The 16,362-nt window shown below is 49.6% G+C and overlaps 1 protein-coding gene across 1 annotated transcript in view; it reads left to right on the top strand.

The window, feature by feature from the left end:
* TLN2 (talin 2) overlaps positions 1–16,362 on the top strand; it is a 68,115-nt gene that overhangs the window by 17,550 nt on the left and 34,203 nt on the right. The window contains exons 11-24 of the mRNA XM_056865726.1: positions 471–547; positions 1,886–2,066; positions 4,480–4,593; positions 5,146–5,254; positions 5,618–5,826; positions 6,006–6,104; positions 7,033–7,200; positions 7,737–8,031; positions 9,271–9,437; positions 10,990–11,118; positions 12,563–12,676; positions 14,697–14,810; positions 15,674–15,808; positions 16,145–16,273. Coding sequence (XP_056721704.1) covers positions 471–547; positions 1,886–2,066; positions 4,480–4,593; positions 5,146–5,254; positions 5,618–5,826; positions 6,006–6,104; positions 7,033–7,200; positions 7,737–8,031; positions 9,271–9,437; positions 10,990–11,118; positions 12,563–12,676; positions 14,697–14,810; positions 15,674–15,808; positions 16,145–16,273 — 2,040 coding nt within the window. The remainder of the gene's footprint in view (positions 1–470; positions 548–1,885; positions 2,067–4,479; positions 4,594–5,145; positions 5,255–5,617; positions 5,827–6,005; positions 6,105–7,032; positions 7,201–7,736; positions 8,032–9,270; positions 9,438–10,989; positions 11,119–12,562; positions 12,677–14,696; positions 14,811–15,673; positions 15,809–16,144; positions 16,274–16,362) is intronic.

Raw genomic sequence — 16,362 nt, 5'->3', positions numbered from 1 at the left:
CTTGGCCATCTTCTGGGCATGGAGTAGGGGTCACTGGGGTTGTGGGGGGGAGGTAGTTATGAATTTCCTGCATTGTGCAGGAGATTGGATTAGATGACCCTGGTGGTCCCTTCCAACTCTATGGTTCTATGATTCTACCCTGCAGGGAAAGGGGGTGTCTCTCCCTTAGCAGAGGTCTTCAGGCTGACTCTGGGAACAACCTAGCTTTTTATTTCCTGTCGCTGAATGTGTCTTGTCTGCCCAGCGGCATCGGAGAAATTGGGCAGGCACCTCATTAACAAAAGGATCTGAACAAGTAACTTGAGCATGAGGACTGCCATAGGTGTCTGTGGGTGAAGACGTGCTCAGGTCTACCCAGCACACAGTCCGTGTCCCTAGCGACGTCCCTGCATAGCAGCAGAAGCGGCTTCTGATTTAGGGAATGCGTGGGATGTCTGCTAACGAAAGACGGCGTCTTTGACCTTTCGCAGAAGCAAAGCAAGGACCGATTTGGCCTGGAGGGGGATGAGGAGTCGACCATGCTGGAAGAATCCGTATCGCCTAAAAAGTACGTTTCCCCATGTCAAAGGGATTGTGGGTTCTCCATGGGAGCTGTGAGCCAGGAGCCCCCGGTTCAAATCTGCCACGGAGAGGGCCTAGTTCTTGCGTGCCCTGCTTCCTTCACCTGCAAAATGGGAATGCTTTTAAGTGTTCCTTTGTTGCCACAGCAGGGCTGCCAGAATTGGGCCTGAGTCCTCAGAGAGATATAATTCTGTCTCCCCCATAACGGACGTGTGTGTCTGTTGCTATCCTCTGGTTCCCATTTCACCTCTGTAAACCCACTGCACGGCCTTAGGCAAGCAGTTCTTTCTCGGGCTCAGCCGTTCCCCTTCGGCTGAGGAGGGGCTTTTATTATTCAGCTGTCTTGTTTGCGGTATTTCTGTCCTGCCTTTCTGCTGTCAACTGCTCAAAGCAGCTTAAGGATAAGAGAAGGAGGGGCAGTGAATGACAACGGTAACATATAAACACAGGAGATCGGTAATCATAATGCGAATGCAACCATCACTGAAATTAGTGAAAGAAAGAAAAAGAGAACGCAGCAGGCTTCTGCTCAAAGAACAAAATCACCTCCAGAATGAGGATGTTTGTCATTTCTGCTGGGAGGCACAAGAAATGGTGAACACGTGAAGCTGCCTCATACTGAATCAGACCTCCCTTCGTCCATCAAAGTCAGTATTGTCTACTCAGACCGGCAGCGGCTCTCCAGGGTCTCAGGTAGAGGTCTTTCACATCACCTTCCTGCCTAGACCCTGTAACTGGAGATGCCGGGGATTGAACCTGGGACCATCTGCATACCAAGCAGATTACCACTGAGCCATGGCCCCTCCTTCAGGCCATGGTGGGCCTGAGTGGCACAACCAGGCTTAGGGGTCTATAAAAATTTAAAAAACGAATACATTAGCCTCTTGACTTTTAAAACTGCAATACAGAGGAGCTGCCTTTAGCTGGGAGAGACTTTAATAGTTACTCTTTTATGTATTGCAATAGGATTTCCTGTTTGTTAGCCACCTTGGGTGTTCTGCTGAACAGAAAGCCATCCTATAAATAAAATAGATAATAAAATTAATTAATTAATTAATTGGTTAATCCCTTCTGTGAAGGAAAGTGCGTTACTTGTTTATTTATTTCATTTATATCCTCCCATTCTCCTCAGTGGAGACCCAAAGCGACTTTACATCATTCTCCTCTCCTCCTTTTTATCCTCCTAACAACCCTTCAAAGTAGGTTAGGCCGAGAACGTGTGAGTTGCCCAAGGTCACCCAGCCAGCTTCCGTGGCGCGAGTGGGGGAAACCCGATATTTGTGCGTTGCGTTTTTGTGAGTGGATTCCACTCGTTCTTTTGCAGGTCGACCATCCTGCAGCAGCAGTTCAACCGAACGGGGAAGGTGGAGCATGGCTCCGTGGCTCTGCCGGCAGTCATGCGTTCGGGCTCCACCGGCCCAGAGACCTTCAATGTGGGCAGCATGCCTTCGCCCCAGCAACAGGTCACGGTCGGGCAGATGCACAGGGGCCACATGCCCCCCCTGGTAAGCAACTCATTCCTGTTCTCCTCGGGCACCAGGCGGACTTGGTACTGGGTGTGCCAATATGTGTGCACCCTTCCCTTCTGCACCAGTTCTTCCTTGGATCTAAATTTCAACAGAGGAGGAGGAAAGGTGATAGTAGGGAATCTCACAAGCTTTCTGAAGGCTATGAAGTTAAACACTGAACAAAAAGAAAATACCGATCCGTTTGCCATCTCTTCCTGCCAGCAATTTCCTTGCTGTTGCCAGTTGGCGGGTACATTAAAGACATCTGGATTATGTTCCATCAGTTTAGCTGTCCTAAGGGAAGCCTTTGAAATGCAGTCAGGATCTGAAAATTATTGCCCGTGAGCCTGATGCCGAGTCTCCTGACTCCAGGAGATGTCTTTCTTCATCCAGAAAAGATTCAGCTGCAAGCTTGCCTTCTCACAAGTGTATGTAGGCACCTGGTGTTCCTCTGGCATGCGCAGAGATTGCATTGGCAGGAAAAGAATTACGAGAAAGGTTAATCTAGTCTAACGGCCTGTTTCACTTGATGGCCCTTGGAAGGCCTATGGGTTTGTCATCCCCTATTGGTGCTCTCCAGTGGTGTTGCCTAGAGGATTTCTGCTTCTGGACATGGAGGTTCCATTTCGTCATGGTGGATTTCCCCTCCCTGAATTGGTCTGTTGTCTTTAGTGTCCCCATAGCAGCGAGTTCCTCTTGGAGCACGGAAGGGCTTCATTTTCTGTCTAACCTGAATCTGCTGCCCAGGAACTTTATTAGGCATCTGCCGGGCCTCATGTTATCTTTTTCTCATGGTTTTCCTTCCTCCATGGAGCTCTGAGCAGCATTTCTGGGGTTGTCCTCCTGCTGCTAGAGTTTTAGGGGGACAAGATTAAATTATAGCTCTCTTAATGGAGGGAGCAGAAAATGGTATTGATCTAAGAGGAAGAGAGTCAAAGCTGCGACACGTTTTGGGTCACTGAAGCTGCCTTCAGGAGGATATTTCATACTGGATGTAAAACTGCATGGAAAGGAATGTTCTCCATCTGCCTTGGACTCTCTGCTCTTCTTATGTTCTTAAAAGAGCTGAAATGCGCAGGGACTTCTGTGTACTTGTTATAATCTTGGCATCGGGTTTTGATGGTATCACTTCTGGGTTTTTCTTGCTTACAGCTATTTCGGGCGCTGACGGTTGGCATCCGCTGGTCTCATTGGGTGGCCTGTTTTAGATAGTGACCGTCTCCATGGAAGCGTCTCTGAACTCTCTATTTCATTTTAGACTCAACAATCCCAGTTGTTCAGCAAGTGTGCTTAGGCACAGTGCTGAGCTGAGAAAACCTGGGTTGGCATTGCCCACCCGGTCCAGCAGACCAGGCATCAGGGGCCCACTGGGCAGCCTCCGAGCTAAATGCATGCCACCAGGACCTGAAGCCAGGGCAGAATTATGCTGTGCCACGCAAGCCCCCTGAGAAATCACCAGAGAGTGCCCTTCAATTACTCATGTGTAAACTGGAGGAAATGGACTTGATAGGGTGGGTGACAGAGGGATTGTGTTGAATTTAGATCAGGAGACCTGATTTCAAATCCCTGCTCAGCTCTGGGTCCCTAGCTCTCCTCCTACCTCGCAGGGTTCTTGAGGTGAGGCTTAAATGGAAGGGGGAGGAGCTATTGGGAGGTGCAGAATGTAGTGTAGTGAATGAATTGCAATCTGCCTGCCTCGCAGGATTATTGTGATGCAGCTGAAATGGACAGGGGATGAGCTATTGGGAGAAAGTATAAAATGCAAAGTGCAGTGAATGAATGTTAAATCGCCTTTAAAGCCCTCCACATAGGGAGTGTATCTTTGCATGCAGAAACTCCCAGGATCCATTGGGGACCCAAAGCAGCTTACCTCATTCTCTTCTCTTCCATTAAATCCTCACAACAACCCTGTGAGGTAGGTTAGGCTGAGAGTGTGTGACTGGCCCGAGGTCACCTAGCAAGCTTCCATGGCACGAGCGGGGACTCGAAGCTGGGTCTCCCAGATACTAGTCCAACACTCTTAACTGCTCTACCACACTGGCTCTCCAACTGCAGATTTCAGCTATGTAGAATCTGCTGCAACCTTGGCTAACTAGTAGTGGTAATTTATTGCAAACGGCCAGAGGCCCTTACAGTCTTAGTTAAAACTGAAAACACATAAAAATGCAAAAGCTGATAAGAAATAACAATTTCAAAAATAACCCCACTGGCCTCTCCTGCACAAAACGGGTCACGGTGGGTTTTGCCATGCGAACAATGCTGATTTCTATTGCTTCTGATACTTTGGCCGCATTATGTTCATGCGCGCTTACCGTGAAGCGAGACGCGGTGGCTTGACTTGACAATGCATCCGGGAGCTTTGAGCTGCCCTCGAACTGCTTCTGAAGTCTCTCTCTTTCTGGCTCGACAGACCTCCGCACAGCAAGCATTGATGGGGACGATTAACACCAGCATGCACGCGGTTCAGCAGGCGCAAGTGGATCTCACGGAAGTGGACAACCTTCCGCCTCTAGGAAACGACATGGTAAGGCCCTAGAGGGGGTAGTGAGAGAAATGTCTGCAATTCAGAGCTGTGCATTTGGGTTCCGTCTTCTGGCAGCTTCATTCCCTTTGCTTGTATCTGGCCGCCTCTTGGAGGAATCCATCAGAATAAACCGTCAGAACAAACCGTTTCAGCAGTATGCAAAGGAATGCTCCTTCCCTTTAAAAAGGTAAAAGTCCTCTGATCAAGCACCGGGTCATTCCTGACCCATGGGGTGATGTCACATCCCGACGTTTACTAGGCAGACTTTGTTTACAGGGTGGTTTGCCAGTGCCTTCCCCAGTCATCTTCTCTTTTACCCCCAGCAAGCTGGGCTTCCCTTTACACACTTTTATTTTAAAGGCTTGAATTAAATGCCCACAATATAAAAGGTTCTGATGGGGGGTCCCCAAAGGTAGCCTTAACTACATTTTAGGCTCTGTTTTTAACATATTTTATTTTATGTATTTTGTCTGTGTTGCAAGACACCTGGAGTTCTGTAAGGAAGAAAGGTAATGTTTTAAATAAATGAATAACTCCCACCCTCTTTTACAGGCATCCAGGGTTTGGGTTCAGAACAAAGTGGATGAGTCGAAGCACGAAATCCACTCTCAGGTCGACGCCATCACTGCTGGAACCGCCTCCGTCGTGAACCTGACGGCAGGTAAGTGGCCGGCCGCCGATTCTGCTGGGTTGCTTTTGGTTGCAGGGCTGGCTCTTTAATGAGGCACGTGGAGACGGTGGCCCCAGGCAGCAGATTGTGGGGGCGGCAGTCACGGCTGCCTCACCTTGTTATCATCACTGTCACCTCTGCTGCCTTGCACTGCTGCCCAGGAGCTTGAATTCCCTTCGCTCTTTCCCTCCTCTGTCCCTGGCACCTTTAGACACAGTGAGGTAAGCCACGTGTGCCCAAGAGGGCTTCCTGAACCCTGGTGGGGCAAAGAGTTCTCCTATATTTTTGTCTGTCTGTGTGCTTCCACATTTTCTGGAAGCTCTGCACTCACAGGACACCGTTTTGGCTCGGCAGGCGACCCCGTGGACACGGACTACACAGCAGTGGGCTGTGCCATCACCACCATCTCTTCCAACCTCACGGAGATGTCCAAAGGGGTGAAACTTCTGGCCGCCCTGATGGACGACGAAGTCGGCAGCGGAGAGGACTTGCTGAAAGCCGCTCGGACTCTGGCAGGGGCTGTATCGGACCTGCTGAAAGCCGTGCAGCCGACCTCGGGAGAGGTGAGGCCAAAGGGCCAGTTCATGAGTAGACAGTGGGAAGAGCTTTGATGTTCCAGGTCTTGACATTAGGAGCAGCAAGAGCTGACAGTTACCAAAAAAAAAAAATTTGCAAAGAAATCCTACCGTAAAAATTGCAAAGAATCCTACCCTAATTTCCTGTTGCTCTTTGGTCCTCCTAGCCTCGCCAGACGGTCTTGACGGCAGCAGGGAGCATTGGGCAGGCCAGTGGAGAACTCCTCCGGCAGATAGGAGAGAATGAAACTGATGAGCGGTTCCAGGTAAGGGCAGCCACCTCTCTGATGCTGTCCATCCTGATTGGATGGGAGACTGTACAGCCCGGCTTATGAAGACTTACTTGGTTCCCCACGCTTTTTCTTTGCCAAATACCTTCTTGTTGCGTTGATTTTGGAACTGGTGGGGTGGATTTGCTTTTAGAGTCACCGGCGGCGTTTGGGATCCAGAATGAATGTTGCCTCTCTGTTAGGCGATCTTGGCTACTAGTCAAAACTGATACTAGTCATGATGCAGACCTAATCTCTCCAGGATCAGAGGAGCCAGCTGAATATATTAGGTGCTGTGGAACACAGGCTGGATGGTGCTGCTAACAGTCGCCTTGTTTGGGGGCTTCCTAGAGGCACCTGGTTAGCCACTGTGTGAGCAGACTGCTGGACTTGATGGGCCTGGGTCAGATCCAGCAGGGCTTTTCTTATGTCTTTATGTTCTTATGTTGTAGGGCTTTTCACTCCCAGAAAAACTGGCGTCTGTGGTACACTCCTTCCATCCTCTTACTGGGATTATACTGGTGCCACCTAAATCCAAGTTGGTACATTTAGGTCAGGGATCGCCAGCATGGTGCCCACTACACTGTATCGGAATTCCAAAGGTGCTGTCAGGCTCAAAAAGGTTGGGGACCCCCTGATTTAGGTAATGTGGTTTTGCCTGAGGATGTGGGAGAACAAGGCCCAGGCTGCCTAGTCTCTTTGTTTTTTTAATACAAAATGCCAACATGCCTGGATTATAGGGTAAAACAAGACCCACTTTTGGGAGCATCTGGATTTAAAGGTGCAGTTGGGGTAGCAGTCCCATTTCAGCAAGACACCACGCAAGGGCCAAATTCCCACCACAAAGTACTTCGCCACTAAGTCAGGCCACAGTGACGCAGCCACGTTTCCCAGCCTGCCCAGCCGCTCCTCTCCCTTTTCCCAGGACGTGCTGATGAGTCTCGCCAAAGCCGTGGCCAACGCCGCAGCAATGCTGGTACTCAAGGCCAAAAACGTGGCTCAGGTGGCTGAGGACATGGTTCTGCAGAACAGGGTGATCGCTGCCGCCACCCAGTGCGCTCTCTCCACCTCTCAGCTGGTTGCCTGCGCGAAGGTACGGTGGCTCGGGTGGAGGGGGGGTTGTTTGGTCTCCACTAGCTGCTCGTAGCTGTGGTTTTTAATACAAAATGCCAACATGCCTGGATTACAGGGTAAAATAAGGCCCACTTTGGGGAGCATCTGGATTTAAAGGTGCAGTTGTTGTGTTGTTTAAGGTATCAGGGCACTCTGTGCCATCAGGAACCCCAGTCTCTCTAAGTGTTTGTGTGCCATCCAAAAAGATGCCCTCATAATTGCTGGCACCCTGTAGCAGTGATGCCTTCACAGTATCCATTTCTGGGAGCTACATTTTAAGAAGGAGGCAGACAAATTGGAACAGCTACAGCAGAGGAGAGCATCATTTGGGGAGGGGCTGTGGCTCAGTGGGTAGAGCTTCTGCTTGGCGTGCAGAAGGTCTCAAGTTCAATCCCCGACATCTCCAGTTAAAAGAATCTGGCAGTAGGTGGCGTGAAAGCCCGAAAGGGCTGCCAGATGGACGAGGGCAGTAATGTGTTTCGTGCCGTTTGCATGACCTTCCGTGTTCCCATGCAGGTGGTCAGCCCTACCATCAGCTCCCCGGTGTGCCAGGAGCAGCTAATAGAAGCCGGGAAGCTGGTGGACCGTTCCGTCGAGAACTGCGTGCGGGCCTGCCAGGCCGCCACGGATGACACGGAGCTGCTCAAGCAGGTCAGTGCGGCGGCCAACGTGGTCACCCAGGCCCTGAACGATCTCCTGCAGCACGTCCGGCAGTTCGCCAGCAGGGGGGAGCCCATCGGCCGCTACGACCAGGCCACAGATACCATCATGTGCGTCACCGAGAGCATCTTCAGCTCCATGGGGGATGCTGGTAAGCTGCTTGAACTTCATGGAGGCGGCGGAGGCGGGGAAGGGTTGCGTTTCTCCCTTTGTGTGTTACCGTTGACCTATTCTGCAGGCTTGTTGTGTGTGTGTGTGTAAAGTGCCGTCAAGTCGCAGCTGACTTATGGTGACCCCTTTTTGGGGGGTTTTCATGGCAAGAGACTAACAGAGGTGGTTTGCCAGTGCCTTCCTCTACACAGCAACCCTGATATTCCTTGGTGGTCTCCCATCCAAATACTAACCAGGGCCAACCCTGCTTAGCTTCCGAGATCTGATGAGATCAGGCTAGCCTGGGCCATCCAGGTCAGGGCAGGCTTGTTGTAGGGAGAGACAGAGAGAGAGATAAAAAACACACACTGCATGTGCTAAGCATTATTTAAAATCATAGTATTATTCTTGGAAATGTGTTTATTCCTATCTTAGGAAAATACATATACTGAGGGATGTCTCTGAGTACTTATAAGAGAGAGGTGTGTGTGTTAAGTGCCGTCAAGTCGCTTCCAACCCATGGCGACCTTATGAATCAACGTCCTCCAAAATGTCCTCTCTTTGACAGCCTTGCTCAGGTCTTGCAAATGGAGGGCTGTGGCTTTCTTTGAGTCAGTCCATCTCTTGTTGGGCCTTCCTCTTTTCCTGCTGCCCTCAACTTTTCCTAGCATGACTGTCTTTTCCAGTGACTGTTGTCTAGTCAGTTTATCCTCAGTTTAGTTTAAGAGAGCCTCAGTTTAGCTTAAGAGAGATTCCTTGTGTAAAAAAGTAAAGTTGCACAGCCTAAATAGACAGGATGGCATCTGACAGGTTTGCAGATGTGGCCCTGAAAGCTGATATACAAATATCACGGATAAATAAAATAGCATTTTGTAGTGTTTGGGTGGTGCAGGTGTGGACAAGGCAGGCAATCTCTTGAGGCAAGCAGACCAAGTACTATGAAGCTGCTGTGCTCTCAGCCCAGTATAGTTGATGCCACCTGGGGCAGAGGGTTTATTAGGGTCTCCAGGAGTGAACCCTTCAGCCAGAGATGCGAGGGTGAACCTGGAACCTCTGCCATGTATCCTTCTGTTGATCCAAACAGAAATGCTCCTCTGAGCCACTGCAATGTGCAAACTGCTCTGTCAGAATACTTAGTGCACCTTCTGGGATCAGACGAGCCAGTTAGGGAGGGCGTAGATATGTCTGAAAGGGATAAAGGAGAGATAAAAAGCAGGTTTTTAACTCGCTACTGTTGTAGGTGAAATGGTACGGCAGGCCAGGGTTCTCGCGCAAGCCACGTCGGATCTTGTGAATGCCATGAGGTCGGATGCGGAGGCGGAAATCGACATGGACAATTCCAAGAAGCTGCTGGCCGCCGCTAAGCTGCTGGCCGATTCTACAGCCCGGATGGTTGAAGCGGCAAAGGTACCTCATGGCTGTGCAGAATGCAGTTAGGGATAATCTGCATGGATTATATCAACCAGTTTCCTTTGGGAAGGAAACGTCTGCAAGACCATTAGGAAGTGGATTGAGTTCAGGCAGCGTTCAGCGAGGGTGGTTTTTGGAGTCCAGTTTGTGTTAGGAAATGCAAAACGTACTGCTTCCTTTTTTTCTTTCGATACTTCCTCTTATTAATAAGGTCCTCTTACATTTCAAATTGGAACCTCCCAAATAGAGAAAAAATGCAGGCCCATAAAATTGGACCCCCTGACTCAGTCTTCTCTAAAGTTGGGGATTCATGTAAGGAGAGTCACCAACAGCTGTCCTGAAAAAAAGCCTCCCCAGAGCCCCGCAAAGATCCCCCATTGATAAAACATTGTGCTATGGGAATCACGGAGAGAAAATTTTCCCAATAGGAAACTATTGAGAAATTTTTGTGGGACTCGGGGAGGGGGTTTGGCTCCTTTGAAATGGTGCCTCTTTTTTCAGTTTGGCATATTCAAATCACACCCCTAATATGCCTGACAACCTGTGTGATATTGAATCGACCACTAGAGGGAGCAAAACAAGTGTGGAACTGAAAACCACCCCTCCTCCAAGAAACAGGAACTTTCAAGCCCACAGTAAAATCCAGTTGCAAAGTGGATTGAAAGCGCATTATTCAGCGTGTGCGAAAGCACCCGGGGAAGCGTGATGCACTCCCTTCCATTTGCCACACTGTGTTTTTAAATGAATGTGAGTGGCTCTCTCATAATACTAGGACGCGGGGTCATCCGCTGAAGCTGGAGGGTGAGAGATTCAAAACTGATAAAAGGAAGTATTTCTTCACACAATGCATAGTTAAATTGTGGAACTCCCTGCCCCAGGATGTGATGATGGCTGCCAACTTGGAAGGCTTTAAGAGGGGAGCAGACATATTCATGGAGGAGAGGGGTATTCATGGCTACTAGTTAAAATGGATACTACTCATGATGCATACCTATTCTCTCCAGGATCAGAGGAGCATGCCAAATATACTAGGTGCTGTGGAACACAGGCAGAATGCTGCTACAGTCGTCTTGTTTGTGGGCTTCCTAGAGGCACCTGGTTGGCCACTGTGTGAACAGACTGCTGGACTTGATGGGCCTGGGTCTGATCCAGCAGGGCTTTTCTTATGTTCTTAAGTGTCATCTGCCAAATTGGCTCACATTAAAACTGTGCTGTGGACATGGCCTTGGTGAGCAGCCTTCGCCCCCAGTATGTTCTGGTCCTGGGGGTGGGAAATGTAACTGACCCCCCACACACACACTCCTCACTCTGCAGTTTCATTCAAATCACCCCCAACCCCCAGTTCTTCTGTGCTCACCTTGTTGAAGTGAATGCAAAAAAAATTTTTTTTATCTCTCCTTGATGAATGTTGGAGACGGCCACTTGGGGGCTCAACCCAGTTGCTCTGATGGCCTGACACAGGCCACCTGCTTGCCACAGATAAACCAGAGCATCTCTCAGCTTTTCTAACTCTTGCCGGCTTCTCTTTTGTTGCAATTGGTTCTGCCAGGGAGCTGCAGCCCACCCGGAAAATGAAGATCAGCAGCAAAGGCTCCGGGAAGCGGCGGAAGGCCTGCGGGTGGCCACAAACGCAGCCGCCCAGAACGCCATTAAGAAGAAAATCGTCAACAGATTAGAGGTTAGAAGCCAGCCCAGGGCTCATGTCTGTCTGCCTGTCTGTCTGTCTGTCTCCCCTTCTGTCTGTTTACTGTCTCTAGTGACACCAAATGGGCAGCCAATTCACACGGTTAGAATCATCGAGTTGGAAGGGACCACCAGGGTCATCTAGTCCAACCCCCCCTGCACAATGCAGGAAATTCACAACTACCTCACCCCCCAGTGACCCCTATTCCATGCCCAGAAGATGGCCAAAAAATCCTCCAGGATCCCTGGCCAATTTGGCCTGGAGAAAAATTGCTTCCTGACTTCAAAGTGGCAATTGGCATTTCCCTGGACATGTAAGAGAGGGCCATGAGAGTCAAACACTGACACAACCCTTTCTGCCCTCCCTCTCATGATCTGCCTAAGTTCACAGAATCAGAATTGCTGACAGGTGGCCATCTAGCCTTTGCTTTAAAAGCTCCAAAGTTGCTTGCTTTCACTGTGTAGCTGATCTGTGTGAGTGGATGAGTAAGCAAACAAAACTCCCCGAGGGTTGCCTTCAGCCTGTAAGCGGTCCAAGGAATGGTATGCTGAGTGCCCCTCTCTGCAAAGCAAGATGCATGCCCCAAATCTCCCGAAGCATCTCAGGGGATGTTAAGATCTGCATCTGAGCTTGCTTGTTCCTCTCGCAGTGGCAGAAACATTATGCCTTCCCACTTGGGAAATGCCTCAGCCTCTCCAATTGCCTTAATTGTGATCTTGGTTAAGGTGAACCAAATGCAGTAGCGACTAATGGAAATAAAATGGCCTTATGCTCTGGCATTCCCTCTGTGTATATATAGGATTGAAAGCCAAAGGGCATATAAGTGAGGGAGAAGGAAGAATTTTAGCCAGCAAGTGAATTTCTGATGTGTTCTGAGATTCTAGGTACCTGTTTCAGCCCACAGAAAAATCCAGCTGAAATGCCACAAAACATGCACAGCCTTTAATTGGGCTGATCATTCAGTACAAAAAAGCAGGAGTTTAGGCTGTGACAGAGGCCTAGAGACCGGGGGCCTTTCCACCGTGGCCTAATGAGTCTCTCTGTCCACCCCCAACCCCTGTATTTATCTGTTTTGTTCTGAGGATCCAGTTTGATGAAGAGTTTTGGTGAACTCAGAAGCTTGCATGGTGTTTCATGATGTGACTGACTTGTACTGATGGGGAAAAATTGTTCTTCAAGGGAACTGATACACTTCAGGCTCCCAACTGCAGTGTGTAGGGCGTGCGCGTATGCAATTGATTTCTTACTAAGAACCTCCTTCAAAAGATTCCACAGATTTCTCCCCTGGTTTGGCAAGGGCCACAACTTGCTTCAGAACTTCAGCTGATGACCTTTGGCTTCTGTCCCAGCGCCAGAAGTCAGGTCATGCCTCCCCGATCTCCGCTGCCCCCCGCCCCGCCCCCAGACTCTGAGGGGCTTTGTTCGTGCTCTTTTCCAGGTTGCTGCAAAGCAGGCAGCGGCCGCCGCAACTCAGACCATCGCAGCCTCTCAAAACGCAGCGATTTCAAACAAGAACACGGCGTCTCACCAGCATCTGGTCCAGAGCTGCAAGGTGGGTGGAAGAGTCAATATCAATATCAAAACCTTTATTGGCATAAAATAAATAAATACATAGGGTGGAAGAGTCCTCGGGGTGAGAGCTGCTACCTGGGCTGGGGAGGTGACGGTTCTTCAGGGGTTAGCGGGGTCCGTCCTTTGTGACTGTGCATATGCAGAGAGCATTTCCCTAACTTCCTGACCCTAACACCACATATTGTGGGACAAGTCCAGCCAACGCCTGAAAGGCCAACAAGATTTCCAGGGGATGAGCTTTCGAGCATCGAAGCTTCTTTTGTCAGACACCACCTGAAGCTATTCATTTATTTATTTGATTCATTTATGCCCTGCCTTTCTCCCCAGTGTGGCCCCAAAGCGGCTTCCATCCTTCTCCACTCCTCCATTTTATCCTTGCCTCAACCCTGTGAGATCAGTTAGGCTGAGAGAGTGCAACTGGCCCAGGATCACCCAGCACGCGCCCCAAATTGCATCCTGCTTACTCGATGCAGGAGCTGCTGAGGGGGGAGCCATCTCAACCTCATAAGCCCACCCTAAATTCCGTTTCTTGGTCATGAAGGGGTATAGTAGACAGAGGGTACTGTTCACACCACATGTGGCAGTGAGTTCCACACATCACAAGATGTGCTGATAGCCGTTAACTTAGATAGCTTTTAAAAAAAGAATTAGACGGATTCGTGGAAGGGTAGATCAATCAGTGACCAAGGTAGCTAAATGGAACCTCCATGTTCAGGGGCTGTGTATCTCTGGATCTAAACATCAGGGGGAAGCCACTGCCTTCGTGCCCTACTTGGGAGCTCTTGAGAGGCATCTGTCCATCTGCTGTTAGAAACAGATTGAGGGCATAGATGGGCCTTGGTCCGCTACTTCAGTTAGATGGGGCTTAGGAAAAGGCTGCTCTCTCCAAGGCTGGTTGCAAGTAGGATTCTTCACTGAGTGCACGTCGGTCTGCTTCTTCCAAGATTCTGCAGGGCAGAAATAATGAGATAATATTCTTTTGTTGTGCAGAAGGGAACTGTTCTTCCTCTGTGAGAGGCCTGCCTTCATTCCAGATGAATGGTTCATGGCAGAATTGCAGCTGGGGGGGAGGGGGGAGAATCCAAAGCCCGCTAGGTCCATATTTGTAATCTCAGGGCTTAATGTGTTGGCAACTCAAGATAGGCTCTGCCTTCTCTGTGGTCCCTTCGGTGCTCGGAGAGCCATGCAAATCCAAACAAATCTGCGGAATGAGCTCAGATCGCCCTCCGAGGGCTGTCGTTTTTTTTTCTTTGCGATTGAGCAATGAGGGGCTGAAAGCAGATCTTTGGGATGGGATTGATTATCTAGAGGTATGACTGCACAGATGAAGAATGCACTTCATCTTTGCCCCGATCCAGCTTGTGTGCATCGACTCCCTGGTGTTACACTGGTGTAACATGCTCCTGGGTTGGGGGAAGGAAGCATGTACCTCTTTGGTTGCTGCTGGTTTCTTCACACATGCTCTTAGAAATGTTGGAGACTTGGGGAAAGTAAGAAGAAAAGATAGAATAAGAGTTAGTTTTTATATGCCAACTTTCTCTACCACTTAAGGGAGACTCAAACCGGCTTACAATCGCCTTCCCTTCCCCTCCCCACAACAGACACCCTGTGAGGTAGGTGGGGCTGAGAGCTGTGACACGCCCAAGGTCACCCAGCTGGTTTTGTGTGGAGGAGTGGGGAATCAAACCCGGTTCTCCAGCTCAGACTCCACCATTCCAAACCACCGCTCTTAACCACTACAGGCTCTCACACCATGCTAAAAGTACACAAGCAGCTGTTTTAAGGCCATGGACGTACAATTCTATGTTTTTATCATCTTCATTTAATTAATTTAAAAAACACACTTTCCCCCCTCCATCGGTGAACTGTATGGGATGTTTGTTTTTAAAATATTTTGGTTCGATCTGTGCAATTTACCTAGCAGGTAGTTTCTGGCTGTCTGCATTTGGTCTTGAGTGTTGTTCTCCACGGCGTCTTTTCCTCGCCCTCCTTCCCCACAGAATGTTGCAGATCACATCCCCCAGCTTGTCCAGGGTGTGAGGGGGAGCCAAGCCCAGGCCGAGGATCTCAGCGCTCAACTCGCCTTGATAAACTCCAGCCAGAATTTCCTCCAGGTATGGCAAATTTGGGGAATCTGGAAAAAAAGAGAGTGAGAGAGGCTGTACGGCCCCTTGTACTCATTCTTCCTGATCAGCTTGGGATGGGCATCTGGAAGAAAACAAGACTACATCCCCAAAGCTTCCTTAGAATCATAGAGTTGGAAGGGACCCAGGGTCATTAGTCCAACCCCCTGCACTATGCAGGAAATTCACAATTACTTCCCCCCCACACACACACACACCCAGTGACCCCTACTCCATACCCAGAAGAGGGCCAAGATGCCCTCCCCCTCATGAACTGCCTAAGGTCATAGACTCAGCATTGCTGACAGATGGCCATCTAGCCTCTTCTTAAAAACCTCCAGGGAAGGAGAGCTCACCACCTCCCGAGGAAGCCTGTTCCACTGAGGACATTTTGGAAAAGTTGGCAGGGCTGGGACTTTGCTGTGGAAGGGAGGCTGTGGAATTTCAAGCAAAACACAAAGAGGCAGCTTGGGTGGGTTGGGAATCCTGCTTGAACACAGGAAGCTACGGGATACTGAGTCAGACCCTTGGTCCATCAAAGTCAATATTGTCTACTTAGACGGGCAGCTGTTCTCCAGAGGCTCTGGTAGAGGTCTTTTACATCATCTACTGCCTGATCCTTTAACTGGAGACGGCAGGGATTGAACCTGGGACTTTCTGCATGCCAAGCAGATGCTTTACCACTGAGCCATGGGCCCTCTCTGCTTTTATTCCTTGTTTTATTTTGAGAGTAACTCTTGTGGGATGCTGGAGCTTTTCAGATAATGTACAACTGGACACGAGCTCAGCAGACGGGCATGTGAGGCAACAGTGGCATACAGTGCTGTCTTGTTTTCTTGCATTTCTTTCAATAGCCGGGGAGCAAAATGGTGGCATCAGCTAAAGCAGCGGTCCCGACAGTGGCTGATCAGGCGGCAGCCATGCAGCTGAGTCAGTGTGCCAAGAATTTGGCCACCAGCCTTGCTGAGCTGAGGACTGCCTCCCAGAAGGTGAGTGGACCTAGAAGAAGATGGACTCTGCCATTTGGCATCCCTGTCATTGTTGCAAAGTAAATACTCTTGGATTGGCCGTTGAGGATTATTAGAATGGTGCTTGGCTTGAACTGTGTTTAAGATATGTACATGGGGGGTTGCTCAGGTGGGAAGTGGGAAGTGGCTCCGCTTAAAAATCTGTTGTTGGGATGACATGCCATTTTTTTGATGGGTTCATTCCCACGCAGTTGCTCATTTTGTGCGGAATCCTTTAAACAACGAATGAGGCGTGTGGTGTTGGAGAGATGTATGCAATGGTCAACTGCCCTGTTTCTGTTCTTGTCTTCCATGAAGGCGCATGAAGCATGTGGTCCAATGGAAATAGACTCCGCCCTGAACACGGTCCAGACACTCAAAAACGAACTTCAAGATGCAAAGATGGCAGCTATCGATGGACAGCTGAAACCACTCCCAGGGGAAACGGTAAATTTCTGCAGCTGTCAAGTGAGGGAAGAATGGGTGTTGGGTGGGCCGTTGCCCAGCTTCCTCTTAGCCTTCCTCTCTTTCACTCA

This window comes from Euleptes europaea, chromosome 20 (assembly GCF_029931775.1).
Source record: "Euleptes europaea isolate rEulEur1 chromosome 20, rEulEur1.hap1, whole genome shotgun sequence".
NCBI classification, from domain to species: domain Eukaryota; kingdom Metazoa; phylum Chordata; class Lepidosauria; order Squamata; family Sphaerodactylidae; genus Euleptes; species Euleptes europaea.
This window is presented reverse-complemented; position numbering and strand designations above follow the sequence as displayed.